At 39.0% G+C, this 18,272-nt stretch overlaps 1 protein-coding gene across 1 annotated transcript in view; it reads left to right on the top strand.

Annotated features, from left to right (window-relative positions):
- The window catches only part of si:ch211-188c16.1 (uncharacterized protein LOC562677 homolog), a 31,355-nt gene extending 13,707 nt beyond the window's left edge, over nucleotides 1-17,648 (top strand). Inside the window, exons 12-16 of the mRNA XM_056262800.1 lie at nucleotides 13,259-13,293; nucleotides 16,677-16,740; nucleotides 16,835-16,869; nucleotides 16,939-17,002; nucleotides 17,564-17,648. Of these exons, the coding sequence (XP_056118775.1) occupies nucleotides 13,259-13,293; nucleotides 16,677-16,740; nucleotides 16,835-16,869; nucleotides 16,939-17,002; nucleotides 17,564-17,636 (271 nt within the window). The 3' untranslated portion in view covers nucleotides 17,637-17,648. The remainder of the gene's footprint in view (nucleotides 1-13,258; nucleotides 13,294-16,676; nucleotides 16,741-16,834; nucleotides 16,870-16,938; nucleotides 17,003-17,563) is intronic.
- Nucleotides 17,649-18,272: the final 624 nt, after the last annotated feature.

Below are 18,272 nucleotides of genomic sequence, written 5' to 3'. Positions count from 1 at the left end.
TATCACAGACTCAAAACACCTACTTGTATCATAGACTCAAAACACGTACTCGTATCACACTCAAAACACGTACTCGTATCATACACTCAAAACACGTACTCGTATCACACTCAAAACACGTACTCGTATCACAGACTCAAAACACGTACTCGTATCATAGACTCAAAACACCTACTCGTATCATAGACTCAAAACACGTACTCGTATCACACTCAAAACACGTACTCGTATCATAGACTCAAAACAACTACTCGTATCACAGACTCAAAACACGTACTCGTATCACAGACTCAAAACACCTACTCGTATCATAGACTCAAAACACCTACTCGTATCATAGACTCAAAACACCTACTCGTATCACAGACTCAAAACACCTACTCGTATCACAGACTCAAAACACGTACTCGTATCATAGACTCAAAACACGTACTCGTATCACAGACTCAAAACACCTACTCGTATCATAGACTCAAAACACGTACTCGTATCACACTCAAAACACGTACTCGTATCATAGACTCAAAACACCTACTCGTATCACAGACTCAAAACACCTACTCGTATCATATACTCAAAACACCTACTCGTATCACAGACTCAAAACACCTACTCGTATCATAGACTCAAAACACCTACTCGTATCATAGACTCAAAACACCTACTCGTATCACACTCAAAACACGTACTCGTATCATAGACTCAAAACACGTACTCGTATCACACTCAAAACACGTACTCGTATCACAGACTCAAAACACGTACTCGTATCATAGACTCAAAACACCTACTCGTATCATAGACTCAAAACACGTACTCGTATCACACTCAAAACACGTACTCGTATCATAGACTCAAAACAACTACTCGTATCACAGACTCAAAACACGTACTCGTATCACAGACTCAAAACACCTACTCGTATCATAGACTCAAAACACCTACTCGTATCATAGACTCAAAACACCTACTCGTATCACAGACTCAAAACACCTACTCGTATCACAGACTCAAAACACGTACTCGTATCATAGACTCAAAACACGTACTCGTATCACAGACTCAAAACACCTACTCGTATCATAGACTCAAAACACGTACTCGTATCACACTCAAAACACGTACTCGTATCATAGACTCAAAACACCTACTCGTATCATATACTCAAAACACCTACTCGTATCACAGACTCAAAACACCTACTCGTATCATAGACTCAAAACACCTACTCGTATCATAGACTCAAAACACCTACTCGTATCATAGACTCAAAACACCTACTCGTATCACAGACTCAAAACACCTACTCGTATCATACTCAAAACACCTACTCGTATCATAGACTCAAAACACGTACTCGTATCATAGACTCAAAACACCTACTCGTATCATAGACTCAAAACACCTACTAGTATCATAGACTCAAAACACGTACTCGTATCATAGACTCAAAACACGTACTCGTATCATAGACTCAAAACACCTACTCGTATCATAGACTCAAAACACGTACTCGTATCACAGACTCAAAACACCTACTCGTATCACAGACTCAAAACACCTACTCGTATCACAGACTCAAAACACGTACTCGTATCACAGACTCAAAACACCTACTCGTATCACAGACTCAAATCACGTACTCGTATCATAGACTCAAAACACCTACTCGTATCATAGACTCAAAACACGTACTCGTATCATAGACTCAAAACACGTACTCGTATCATAGACTCAAAACACCTACTCGTATCATAGACTCAAAACACGTACTCGTATCACAGACTCAAAACACCTACTCGTATCACAGACTCAAAACACCTACTCGTATCACAGACTCAAAACACCTACTCGTATCACAGACTCAAAACACGTACTCGTATCACAGACTCAAAACACCTACTCGTATCATAGACTCAAAACACCTACTCGTATCATAGACTCAAAACATGTACTCGTATCACAGACTCAAAACACCTACTCATATCATAGACTCAAAACACGTACTCGTATCATAGACTCAAAACACCTACTCGTATCACAGACTCAAAACACCTACTCGTATCACAGACTCAAAACACCTACTCGTATCACAGACTCAAAACACGTACTCGTATCATAGACTCAAAACACGCACTCGTATCATAAACACCTACTCGTATCATAAACACCTACTCGTATCATAGACTCAAAACACCTACTCGTATCACAGACTCAAAACACCTACTCGTATCAGACTCAAAACACCTACTCGTATCACAGACTCAAAACACGTACTCGTATCACAGACTCAAAACACGTACTCGTATCATAGACTCAAAACACGTACTCGTATCACAGACTCAAAACACGTACTCGTATCATAGACTCAACACCTACTCGTATCATAGACTCAAAACACGTACTCGTATCATAGACTCAAAACACCTACTCGTATCACAGACTCAAATCACGTACTCGTATCATAGACTCAAAACACCTACTCGTATCATAGACTCAAAACACGTACTCGTATCATAGACTCAAAACATGTACTCGTATCATAGACTCAAAACACCTACTCGTATCATAGACTCAAAACACCTACTCGTATCATAGACTCAAAACACGTACTCGTATCACAGACTCAAAACACGTACTCGTATCACAGACTCAAAACACCTACTCGTATCACAGACTCAAAACACCTACTCGTATCGTATCACAGACTCAAAACACCTACTCGTATCGTATCACAGACTCAAAACACGTACTCGTATCACAGACTCAAAACACCTACTCGTATCGTATCACAGACTCAAAACACCTACTCGTATCGTATCACAGACTCAAAACACGTACTCGTATCACAGACTCAAAACACGTACTCGTATCACAGACTCAAAACACGTACTCGTATCACAGACTCAAAACACGTACTCGTATCACAGACTCAAAACACGTACTCGTATCATAGACTCAACACCTACTCGTATCATAGACTCAACACGTACTCGTATCATAGACTCAAAACACGTACTCGTATCATAGACTCAAAACACGTACTCGTATCATAGACTCAACACCTACTCGTATCATAGACTCAAAACACGTACTCGTATCATAGACTCAAAACACGTACTCGTATCATAGACTCAAAACATGTACTCGTATCACAGACTCAAAACACCTACTCGTATCATAGACTCAAAACATGTACTCGTATCACAGACTCAAAACACCTACTCGTATCATAGACTCAAAACACGTACTCGTATCATAGACTCAAAACATGTACTCGTATCATAGACTCAAAACACCTACTCGTATCATAGACTCAAAACACCTACTCGTATCATAGACTCAAAACACGTACTCGTATCACAGACTCAAAACACGTACTCGTATCACAGACTCAAAACACCTACTCGTATCACAGACTCAAAACACCTACTCGTATCGTATCACAGACTCAAAACACCTACTCGTATCGTATCACAGACTCAAAACACGTACTCGTATCACAGACTCAAAACACCTACTCGTATCGTATCACAGACTCAAAACACCTACTCGTATCGTATCACAGACTCAAAACACGTACTCGTATCACAGACTCAAAACACGTACTCGTATCACAGACTCAAAACACGTACTCGTATCACAGACTCAAAACACCTACTCGTATCATAGACTCAAAACACGTACTCGTATCACAGACTCAAAACACGTACTCGTATCACAGACTCAAAACACGTACTCGTATCACAGACTCAAAACACGTACTCGTATCACAGACTCAAAACACGTACTCGTATCACAGACTCAAAACACGTACTCGTATCATAGACTCAACACCTACTCGTATCATAGACTCAACACGTACTCGTATCATAGACTCAAAACACGTACTCGTATCATAGACTCAAAACACGTACTCGTATCATAGACTCAACACCTACTCGTATCATAGACTCAAAACACGTACTCGTATCATAGACTCAAAACACGTACTCGTATCATAGACTCAAAACATGTACTCGTATCACAGACTCAAAACACCTACTCGTATCATAGACTCAAAACATGTACTCGTATCACAGACTCAAAACACCTACTCGTATCATAGACTCAAAACACGTACTCGTATCATACTCAAAACACCTACTCGTATCACAGACTCAAAACACCTACTCGTATCATACTCAAAACACCTACTCGTATCACAGACTCAAAACACCTACTCGTATCACAGACTCAAAACACGTACTCGTATCATAGACTCAAAACACGCACTCGTATCATAAACACGTACTCGTATCATAGACTCAAAACACCTACTCGTATCACAGACTCAAAACACCTACTCGTATCACAGACTCAAAACACCTACTCGTATCAGACTCAAAACACCTACTCGTATCACAGACTCAAAACACCTACTCGTATCACAGACTCAAAACACGTACTCGTATCATAGACTCAAAACACCTACTCGTATCACACTCAAAACACGTACTCGTATCATAGACTCAAAACACGTACTCGTATCATAGACTCAAAACACGTACTCGTATCATAGACTCAAAACACGTACTCGTATCACACTCAAAACACCTACTCGTATCATAGACTCAAAACACGTACTCGTATCATAGACTCAAAACACGTACTCGTATCATAGACTCAAAACACCTACTCGTATCACAGACTCAAAACACCTACTCGTATCACAGACTCAAAACACGTACTCGTATCATAGACTCAAAACACGTACTCGTATCACAGACTCAAAACACCTACTCGTATCATAGACTCAAAACACGTACTCGTATCATAGACTCAAAACACGTACTCGTATCATAGACTCAAAACACCTACTCGTATCACAGACTCAAAACACCTACTCGTATCACAGACTCAAAACACGTACTCGTATCATAGACTCAAAACACGTACTCGTATCACAGACTCAAAACACCTACTCGTATCATAGACTCAAAACACCTACTCGTATCATAGACTCAAAACACCTACTCGTATCATAGACTCAAAACACCTACTCCTATCATAGACTCAAAACACGTACTCGTATCATAGACTCAAAACACGTACTTGTATCATAGACTCAAAACACCTACTCGTATCATAGACTCAAAACACCTACTCGTATCATAGACTCAAAACACGTACTCGTATCACACTCAAAACACCTACTCGTATCGTATCACAGACTCAAAACACGTACTCGTATCACAGACTCAAAACACCTACTCGTATCATAGACTCAAAACACCTACTCGTATCATAGACTCAAAACACCTACTCGTATCATAGATTCAAAACACCTACTCGTATCACAGACTCAAAACACCTACTCGTATCATAGACTCAAAACACGTACTCGTATCATAGACTCAAAACACCTACTCGTATCACAGACTCAAATCACGTACTCGTATCATAGACTCAAAACACCTACTCGTATCATAGACTCAAAACACGTACTCGTATCATAGACTCAAAACACGTACTCGTATCATAGACTCAAAACACCTACTCGTATCATAGACTCAAAACACCTACTCGTATCATAGACTCAAAACACCTACTCGTATCATAGACTCAAAACACCTACTCGTATCATAGACTCAAAACACCTACTCGTATCATAGACTCAAAACACCTACTCGTATCATAGACTCAAAACACGTACTCGTATCATAGACTCAAAACACGTACTCGTATCACACTCAAAACACCTACTCGTATCGTATCACAGACTCAAAACACCTACTCGTATCACAGACTCAAAACACCTACTCGTATCATAGACTCAAAACACCTACTCGTATCATAGACTCAAAACACCTACTCGTATCATAGACTCAAAACACCTACTCGTATCATAGATTCAAAACACCTACTCGTATCATAGACTCAAAACACCTACTCGTATCATAGACTCAAAACACGCACTCGTATCATAGACTCAAAACACGCACTCGTATCATAAACACGTACTCGTATCATAGACTCAAAACACGCACTCGTATCATAAACACGTACTCGTATCATAGACTCAAAACACGCACTCGTATCATAAACACGTACTCGTATCATAGACTCAAAACACGCACTCGTATCATAGACTCAAAACACATACTCGTATCATAGACTCAAAACACGCACTCGTATCATAGACACAAAACACCTACTCGTATCATAGACACAAAACACCTACTCGTATCATAGACCCAAAACACCTACTCGTATCATAGACTCAAAACACGTACTCGTATCATAGACTCAAAACACGTACTCGTATCATAGACTCAAAACACGTACTCGTATCATAGACTCAAAACACGTACTCGTATCATAGACTCAAAACACGTACTCGTATCATAGACTCAAAACACGTACTCGTATCATAGACTCAAAACACGTACTCGTATCATAGACTCAAAACACGCACTCGTATCATAGACTCAAAACACGCACTCGTATCATAGACTCAAAACACGCACTCGTATCATAGACTCAAAACACGCACTCGTATCATAGACTCAAAACACGCACTCGTATCATACTCAAAACACGTACTCGTATCATAGACTCAAAACACGCACTCGTTTCATACTCAAAACACGCACTCGTATCATAGACTCAAAACACCTACTCGTATCATAGACTCAAAACACGCACTCGTATCATAGACTCAAAACACGTACTCGTATCATAGACTCAAAACACGCACTCGTATCATAGACTCAAAACACCTACTCGTATCATAGACTCAAAACACGCACTCGTTTCATACTCAAAACACGCACTCGTATCATAGACTCAAAACACGTACTCGTATTATAGACTCAAAACACGCACTCGTTTCATACTCAAAACACGCACTCGTATCATACTCAAAACACGCACTCGTATCATAGACTCAAAACACGTACTCGTATCATAGACTCAAAACACGCACTCGTATCATAGACCCAAAACACCTACTCGTATCATAGACCCAAAACACCTACTCGTATCATAGACTCAAAACACGTACTCGTATCATAGACTCAAAACACGTACTCGTATCATAGACTCAAAACACGTACTCGTATCATAGACTCAAAACACGTACTCGTATCATAGACTCAAAACACGTACTCGTATCATAGACTCAAAACACGTACTCGTATCATAGACTCAAAACACGTACTCGTATCATAGACTCAAAACACGTACTCGTATCATAGACTCAAAACACGTACTCGTATCATAGACTCAAAACACGCACTCGTATCATACTCAAAACACGCACTCGTATCATACTCAAAACACGCACTCGTATCATAGACTCAAAACACGCTATCATAGACTCAAAACACCTACTCGTATCATAGACTCAAAACACGTACTCGTATCATAGACTCAAAACACGTACTCGTATCATAGACTCAAAACACGCACTCGTTTCATACTCAAAACACGCACTCGTATCATAGACTCAAAACACGTACTCGTATCATAGACTCAAAACACGCACTCGTATCATAGACTCAAAACACGCACTCGTATCATAGACTCAAAACACGCACTCGTATCATAGACTCAAAACACGTACTCGTATCATAGACTCAAAACACGCACTCGTATCATAGACCCAAAACACCTACTCGTATCATAGACCCAAAACACCTACTCGTATCATAGACCCAAAACACCTACTCGTATCATAGACTCAAAACACGTACTCGTATCATAGACTCAAAACACGTACTCGTATCATAGACTCAAAACACGTACTCGTATCATAGACTCAAAACACCTACTCGTATCATAGACTCAAAACACGTACTCGTATCATAGACTCAAAACACCTACTCGTATCATACTCAAAACACGCACTCGTATCATAGACCCAAAACACGTACTCGTATCATAGACTCAAAACACGTACTCGTATCATAGACTCAAAACACGTACTCGTATCATAGACTCAAAACACGTACTCGTATCATAGACTCAAAACACGCACTCGTATCATACTCAAAACACGCACTCGTATCATAGACTCAAAACACGCTATCATAGACTCAAAACACCTACTCGTATCATAGACTCAAAACACGTACTCGTATCATAGACTCAAAACACGTACTCGTATCATAGACTCAAAACACGCACTCGTTTCATACTCAAAACACGCACTCGTATCATAGACTCAAAACACGTACTCGTATCATAGACTCAAAACACGCACTCGTATCATAGACTCAAAACACGCACTCGTATCATAGACTCAAAACACGCACTCGTATCATAGACTCAAAACACGTACTCGTATCATAGACTCAAAACACGCACTCGTATCATAGACCCAAAACACCTACTCGTATCATAGACCCAAAACACCTACTCGTATCATAGACCCAAAACACCTACTCGTATCATAGACTCAAAACACGTACTCGTATCATAGACTCAAAACACGTACTCGTATCATAGACTCAAAACACGTACTCGTATCATAGACTCAAAACACCTACTCGTATCATAGACTCAAAACACGTACTCGTATCATAGACTCAAAACACCTACTCGTATCATAGACTCAAAACACGCACTCGTATCATACTCAAAACACGCACTCGTATCATAGACTCAAAACACGTACTCGTATCGTAGACTCAAAACACGTACCTGTATCGTAGACTCAAAACACGCACTCGTATCATAGACTCAAAACACGCACTCGTATCATAGACTCAAAACACGCACTCGTATCATAGACTCAAAACACGCACTCGTATCATAGACTCAAAACACTTACTCGTATCATAGACTCAAAACACGCACTCGTATCATAGACTCAAAACACGTACTCGTATCATAGACTCAAAACACGCACTCGTATCATAGACCCAAAACACCTACTCGTATCATAGACCCAAAACACCTACTCGTATCATAGACCCAAAACACCTACTCGTATCATAGACTCAAAACACGTACTCGTATCATAGACTCAAAACACGTACTCGTATCATAGACTCAAAACACGTACTCGTATCATAGACTCAAAACACCTACTCGTATCATAGACTCAAAACACGTACTCGTATCATAGACTCAAAACACCTACTCGTATCATAGACTCAAAACACGCACTCGTATCATACTCAAAACACGCACTCGTATCATAGACTCAAAACACGTACTCGTATCGTAGACTCAAAACACGTACCTGTATCGTAGACTCAAAACACGCACTCGTATCATAGACTCAAAACACGCACTCGTATCATAGACTCAAAACACGCACTCGTATCATAGACTCAAAACACGCACTCGTATCATAGACTCAAAACACTTACTCGTATCATAGACTCAAAACACGTACCCGTATCATAGACTCAAAACACGTACCCGTATCATAGACTCAAAACACGTACTCGTATCATAGACTCAAAACACCTACTCGTATCATAGACTCAAAACACGTACTCGTATCATAGACTCAAAACACGTACCCGTATCATAGACTCAAAACACGTACCCGTATCACAGACTCAAAACACCTACTCGTATCATAGACTCAAAACACGTACTCGTATCATAGACTCAAAACACGTACTCGTATCACAGACTCAAAACACCTACTCGTATCATAGACTCAAAACACGTACTCGTATCATAGACTCAAAACACGTACTCGTATCATAGACTCAAAACACGTACTCGTATCACAGACTCAAAACACCTACTCGTATCATAGAATCAAAACACGTACCCGTATCACAGACTCAAAACACGTAGTCGTATCATAGACCCAAAACACCTACTCGTATCATAGACTCAAAACACGTACTCGTATCATAGACTCAAAACACGTACTCGTATCACAGACTCAAAACACCTACTCGTATCATAGACTCAAAACACGTACTCGTATCATAGACCCAAAACACCTACTCGTATCATAGACCCAAAACACCTACTCGTATCATAGACCCAAAACACCTACTCGTATCATAGACTCAAAACACGCACTCGTATCATAGACTCAAAACACCTACTCGTATCATAGACTCAAAACACCTACTCGTATCATAGACCCAAAACACCTACTCGTATCATAGACTCAAAACACGTACTCGTATCATAGACTCAAAACACGTACTCGTATCATAGACCCAAAACACCTACTCGTATCATAGACTCAAAACACGTACTCGTATCATAGACTCAAAACACGTACCCGTATCATAGACTCAAAACACGTACCCGTATCACAGACTCAAAACACCTACTCGTATCATAGACTCAAAACACGTACTCGTATCATAGACTCAAAACACGTACTCGTATCACAGACTCAAAACACGTACTCGTATCATAGACTCAAAACACGTACTCGTATCATAGACTCAAAACACCTACTCGTATCATAGACTCAAAACACGTACTCGTATCATAGACTCAAAACACGTACCCGTATCATAGACTCAAAACACGTACCCGTATCACAGACTCAAAACACCTACTCGTATCATAGACTCAAAACACGTACTCGTATCATAGACTCAAAACACGTACTCGTATCACAGACTCAAAACACCTACTCGTATCATAGACTCAAAACACGTACTCGTATCATAGACTCAAAACACGTACCCGTATCACAGACTCAAAACACCTACTCGTATCATAGACTCAAAACACGTACTCGTATCATAGACTCAAAACACGTACTCGTATCACAGACTCAAAACACGTACTCGTATCACAGACTCAAAACACGTACTCGTATCATAGACTCAAAACACGTACTCGTATCACAGACTCAAAACACCTACTCGTATCATAGACTCAAAACACGTACTCGTATCACAGACTCAAAACACCTACTCGTATCATAGACTCAAAACACGTACCCGTATCACAGACTCAAAACACGTACTCGTATCATAGACTCAAAACACGTACTCGTATCACAGACTCAAAACACGTACTCGTATCATAGACTCAAAACACGTACTCGTATCACAGACTCAAAACACCTACTCGTATCATAGACTCAAAACACGTACCCGTATCACAGACTCAAAACACGTACTCGTATCATAGACCCAAAACACCTACTCGTATCATAGACTCAAAACACGTACTCGTATCATAGACTCAAAACACGTACTCGTATCATAGACTCAAAACACGTACTCGTATCATAGACTCAAAACACGTACTCGTATCATAGACTCAAAACACGTACTCGTATCATAGACTCAAAACACGTACTCGTATCATAGACTCAAAACACGTACTCGTATCACAGACTCAAAACACCTACTCGTATCAAAGACTCAAAACACGTACCCGTATCATAGACTCAAAACACGTACTCGTATCATAGACTCAAAACACCTACTCGTATCATAGACCCAAAACACCTACTCGTATCATAGACTCAAAACACGTACTCGTATCATAGACTCAAAACACGTACTCGTATCATAGACTCAAAACACGTACTCGTATCATAGACTCAAAACACGTACTCGTATCATAGACTCAAAACACCTACTCGTATCATAGACTCAAAACACGTACTCGTATCATAGACTCAAAACACGTACTCGTATCACAGACTCAAAACACCTACTCGTATCAAAGACTCAAAACACGTACCCGTATCATAGACTCAAAACACGTACTCGTATCATAGACTCAAAACACCTACTCGTATCATAGACCCAAAACACCTACTCGTATCATAGACTCAAAACACGTACCCGTATCACAGACTCAAAACACGTACTCGTATCATAGACTCAAAACACCTACTCGTATCATAGACTCAAAACACCTACTCGTATCATAGACTCAAAACACGTACTCGTATCATAGACTCAAAACACGTACTCGTATCATAGACTCAAAACACGTACTCGTATCACAGACTCAAAACACCTACTCGTATCATAGACTCAAAACACGTACCCGTATCACAGACTCAAAACACGTACTCGTATCATAGACCCAAAACACCTACTCGTATCATAGACTCAAAACACGTACTCGTATCATAGACTCAAAACACGTACTCGTATCATAGACTCAAAACACGTACTCGTATCATAGACTCAAAACACCTACTCGTATCATAGACTCAAAACACGTACTCGTATCATAGACTCAAAACACGTACTCGTATCACAGACTCAAAACACCTACTCGTATCAAAGACTCAAAACACGTACCCGTATCATAGACTCAAAACACGTACTCGTATCATAGACTCAAAACACCTACTCGTATCATAGACCCAAAACACCTACTCGTATCATAGACTCAAAACACGTACCCGTATCACAGACTCAAAACACGTACTCGTATCATAGACTCAAAACACCTACTCGTATCATAGACTCAAAACACCTACTCGTATCATAGACTCAAAACACGTACTCGTATCATAGACTCAAAACACGTACTCGTATCATAGACTCAAAACACGTACTCGTATCACAGACTCAAAACACCTACTCGTATCATAGACTCAAAACACGTACCCGTATCACAGACTCAAAACACGTACTCGTATCATAGACCCAAAACACCTACTCGTATCATAGACTCAAAACACGTACTCGTATCATAGACTCAAAACACGTACTCGTATCATAGACTCAAAACACGTACTCGTATCATAGACTCAAAACACGTACTCGTATCATAGACTCAAAACACGTACTCGTATCATAGACTCAAAACACGTACTCGTATCACAGACTCAAAACACCTACTCGTATCAAAGACTCAAAACACGTACCCGTATCATAGACTCAAAACACGTACTCGTATCATAGACTCAAAACACCTACTCGTATCATAGACCCAAAACACCTACTCGTATCATAGACTCAAAACACGTACTCGTATCATAGACTCAAAACACGTACTCGTATCATAGACTCAAAACACGTACTCGTATCATAGACTCAAAACACGTACTCGTATCATAGACTCAAAACACGTACTCGTATCATAGACTCAAAACACGTACCCGTATCATAGACTCAAAACACCTACTCGTATCATAGACTCAAAACACGTACTCGTATCATAGACTCAAAACACCTACTCGTATCATAGACCCAAAACACCTACTCGTATCATAGACTCAAAACACGTACTGCAATCCAGTACACGCTTTAAACACTGTATCTACAGCTTGTCAGAGTAATCACTGTAAGCGGTCTGATGTTTGCAGGTCGTCTCATCAGAATCCGGTGTTCACCAGTAGCTGTAAGTCTTCTGTTTCTCTTTATCCTGCTGTGGGTAAGTGTGTTGGCAGCCTGGCACTTTCTTTAACACCCGGTGGTGAAATAATCCTGTGTGCTTTCTCAGATCGGCTTGGGTCGGGTTCAAACTTTTTAAAACTACATTTCAATAATAGTTCATTTTATTAGGTCCATAGACGACAAAACAAACGAATATGCAACAATGAATAACAAGTTGCAGTATGTACTGTATGTGAGTGAGTTCCCATCAGAGGAGCATAATAAATCCAAGAGTGTGAGTGATTATCAGGGAATCTTCAACATGTTCGCCATTTAACATTAGTTTTGGATGGACTTTTTAGGAAGTTTACACTGAAAAATAATTGTTTCACAAGGGAAGCGAGACAACTTAGCGGCAGGTAGAACTCGGTTTACAGCACTACTTATTCATTTCTATGACATCCGTCAAAGTCAAACCGTAATCAAAGTCATGATCCAGTCGCAGCCTCATGTTTAATAGGGAAAAGTGGTGACAGGAAGGCAAAAAGTCAAACCATAATCAAAGGGCAAAACCCAGGAGAACAAAGGCAGATATGAGCCTTGACAGCCTTGAGTTTCTTGATAATACTATTAATTATTTGTCTGACGACGTCTCAGACAATTTCTCTAGTTTTCTTTCTTTTGTTCATGCTCTCAAACTGGTTGAACAAGTAAATAAGACTCAAAACCTCCCACTGTACTTGCTCAATCTATTTTAACCCTTTGATCCACAACTTGGGTCTAAATAGACCCGACTGAGTTTTCATTTTCTATATCTTTGCAAGAAATTAATTTCATCATTCAGTATTCCAGGTATTCCTCAATTAACTTGTTTTAGATCATTACAAATCCTTATTTAAATTTTTCCTTTCTTACTTTTCGAATAAAAATAGTTTTTGTTTCACTACCCTTCTGATGCGCAACATGGGTCTAAAAAGACCCGTATTCATGTTTCTTTGCTGAATATTTGAAAGAAATTTTATCATTATTTTATTTTATCATTTATTAATCCAGGTATTCATTAAATATCTTGTTTTTGATTTCCACAAATCACTATTTTTATTTTTCCTTTTCTTACTTTATAAACAAACACGTTTTTTGTATTTCTACATCACTTTTACACACATGGGTCAAAAATGACCCATATAGGAACCTTTGATATTTATAAATAGTATAAATATATTTACTGCAGAAAACTATTCACCTGCCACACATTTCTCAACACGGCTGCTTTTGTATATTTCATGCATGTAAGTTTTATTTAATACATTTTTTGTCACAGAAAATATTTGATATTTTCTGAAAGACATCTAGATATAGCCTAAAATTTGAACGTTTAGGCTAAGGTTACCTTGACCTTGAAATCCATTACTAGTGCAAAAGAGAAACATGTCCAATACTATTAGCTAGCTTGCGGTCGACATATTTTATTTTATCTAATGTTAGCTAGGTCAACAAAATAAAAGTTGCAATAGAAAGTTATATATATACAAGTATATATTGTCGCTGTTCGGCAGAAACCTTGTACCTCCATATTAATTTTTATTTGTGGTCATAAATCAATGCTATCGGTCACACAAGCCGGCGTGTGGTGGTGTTCTGGTGCACTATGGCTGCTGTCGCATCATCCGGGTGGATGCTGCACATTGGTGGTGGGGAGATCATTGGTGGTGGGTAGATCCCCCTACAGTTGCACTACACTACAGTTCAATTTCAGTGTTATCGGTTATATGTGTGTTATGCGTGACAAAGTGGCCAATAAACATATTTCAAGTGTTACAGTAAATGTGTTGATCTAAACAACTGTGACATTGGTTATTTTAACAAAGTTCTCTTTATTCTTTTGTTTTATCCAGCTTGCATAGATGGGTCATTTTAGACCCATGTGTGTAAACTTGATGTATTTAAACAAAACCTAGGAAATATTAAAATATGAATTTGTGATAATTGAAAACAAGATATTTTGAATATTCATAAATCATGAAATTTATAGATCATGAAATATAAAATGCTCAAATAAGGTGTTTTCAAAAGGTGAAACAAAAAAATGCAGAGCCATGCATGAAATAACATAGGAAATGAATACGGGTCTTTTTAGACCCATGTTGTGCATTTGAGGGGGTATCCATAGCTTGTGCATCAAAGGGTTAACTACTTTTTTAACCTGTTAAGTGTCACCCCCCCCCCCCCCCCTTTTTTTTTTATATACATGAAAATGCACATTTCGAACTTAAATGGTTGTAATTCAAGAATGCTTTGGAATATAGATCTAAGATTGGTCTCGTTTTAAAGACATTTGGCAGATTTTTGTAGAAACAGAAATAAAGTTATAGAAGTTTGAGTTTATGAAAGTGTACAATGTAAAAAAAAAAAATTATTCATTTTATATAAAATATATATTTTCAAAACCTGGGCGACTCTAAAACTGCAAAAAACCAAAGCCAAAAATCGGAACAAGTTGTTAAAAATTTTAGGTTGATATCTCAAAAAATGAGCTTTCAGTGAGAGTGTGTTTGGGCGCAGTACCGAACGCTTCCACTAGGGCACAGCCAGACTCCATTACTGCCCATATAAGGGCGCCTCCATTTCCATGTGTTTTGAGTGATCTGAATCATTATTTCCACAATTTTCATGCAATTTATGAAGTAGACATCCTATTCAGAAGTAGTATGGGAAGTTTGGCAGATTTTGATATGAATTCAACCTCTAAGAAACGCATAAAAAGAACAAGTATGTGCGTTATAACTCGCTGCCACATCACAAATGGTGAATCTATCATTTCTTTCTTTATATTAAAAAAAATTTCAGACCTTTTTTTTTTCTAAAATAATTGAATGGATGCTATCTTTTGAACTCTTGGCATGAAAACAAACTGAGGTTTCTACCCTTCTTTCATGATTTTTCATGTTCATCCCTATTTCAAAATAAAGGTCTGAACACGCCTTAGGAGTATGAAAATATTCTTGCTGCAAATTGATAAATTACAGCTCCTCTGAATATCAATCACCACATATGGAAACTAGAGATTGTAAGCTTTCAAATGATATATAGTTTGTCAAGATTAGTTTAGGTTTAGTATAGGATATTACTGTTTTAAAAATGTAATGGATTTGGGTACCTTAAGAAGGTGCTAATAACATAGTCTGGGCCATTTTAGCATTTTCTGTGAAATTATGATTTATTTGTGATAGTTTTTGTTCAGTTGCACACAGAAGAAACATGTGGATAGCAGTTTCTGGAAGAGACTGTGGATGATTTGAAAAAAAGTGCAAGGCTGCCAATATTTCGGGCCGTTATTGTAGACGCATGTCAATGAAAAGTAAAATGGTGTGTATTACATTTTGTTTCTTTGTGTTTGACTTCCTCCAGTCACGGATGACAGTGAAGAGTGGATGTATGAGGATGACTCCTTGTCTCTCTCTGCTGAAAACGCGTGAGCCTGAACTACGTTTCATAAACATGGCCTCAGTTCACCTGAACTTTACACAGATCTCTACACTCGTGTCTCTCTCTCTCTTTATCTGCAGGAGTCAGGTTAAAGCGGCCTCTATGCCTGAGATCTGTAAGTGTGCACTTCTGCTGTCTCAGCCTTGAGCTTTATGTACTTTATGTTTGTTTCTTCTCTCCTCAGTCGATAGCACCTCCTCTGCTCATCAGACGTTCAGTGACTGGAGCATTGAAGACGTCCACACACAGTGAGCTCCACACCACAGGGATATACTACAGCTGTAGAATCATGTGTTACTCTCCGGTCGGTCCACAGGATTGATTGAGGACACAAATATCCAGTAGTGATTAAGTGTTGTAGTGTTCATTAATCTGGAAAGGTCATACGTTAGACATGAAGCTCAAAAAGACTCTCCCAAAGTTATATGCTTTTATCGGGAATTCGATAGTTCCCTTTTCACATTCCACTAGCTATAAGTAACTACAAGTCTAGGTTCAGGTTAGTGGAATAAGTTGACATTTACTAGTATCTTTAAAGTGGACTATCAATATAAGGTGTTATTTTATTCATAGTTATACGTTTTATTGCAAATCATGTATAGTATATTTCTTTCTTTGAACATTTGCAACTTTTTTGTCAGCACTGATGATCTAAGTAAGTGATAGTAACTATTTCTTGTCCCATCGATTCCTTGCTAGTAATGATACTCATGCTATCGCTATTCTGTGTTTGAATCTGAGCTTGATATCTTTTAAAGAAATGCAGTGTGTGTGTGTGATAATGCCCCGTCTCTCTGTGTTCGTGACAGAGAGGCAGAACACTTCCAGTTTGCAGACGTTGATCTTCTGCCTCCTCCGGCACTTTACGCCGACTCTCTCTGAGCCTGTGGTGAGTTTTATCTGATCATTTGATGGGATATTCCTGTCAGCCACTGAACCATCAAAAAATTGAGTTGCGTATCTAACATTTTAGAAATACGCAAGTCTCTGACATAATTTTTTCTTGCTTCCACAGTGATGTTGATTTCACACCTCGATCATGACCATGGAAGCTGGCGTTAGGCTCTGGGCTTCAGTTTTACAGTTCGTCAGTCCTGTGTCTGAAGACTCGGTTTAACATTACAAATGCAAAGAGAAAAACTGTGGCATTTAATGAAAGTGAACACTTGAGGTTTGAAACGTTGGCACTGAGCGACGAGGGCTCGATCGAGGACGGATAACACAATGGCAGTTTAGGGGTTTTAATGAAACGAGGGTGTGGCACTTTGTCATATGAACTATTGAATGAATTGCAAAAGGATTGAGAGTAACTTGTGCATGTTATCGATTAATACACCTTTACTTTGCTTTTGTCGTTGTGCATCTCATTGTGTGGGAACTTTGGAAGTTGGTGGTTTGATTACATGTTTGTTTATAAATTAAAACATAACTTGTAAATGTTGGCGTGAAATAAATGGATCCAGCAGTGATTCTGACTTCTTTTTTTTCCTTTTTCTATTGAATGATGGTTGGAATGAA

Source organism: Rhinichthys klamathensis, unplaced genomic scaffold (genome assembly GCF_029890125.1).
Source record: "Rhinichthys klamathensis goyatoka isolate OS25496 unplaced genomic scaffold, OSU_Roscu_1.1 h1tg000011l_1, whole genome shotgun sequence".
Lineage (NCBI taxonomy): Eukaryota > Metazoa > Chordata > Actinopteri > Cypriniformes > Leuciscidae > Rhinichthys > Rhinichthys klamathensis.
Note: the sequence above shows the minus strand (reverse complement) of the source record. Positions and strands in the feature narration are given on the sequence as shown.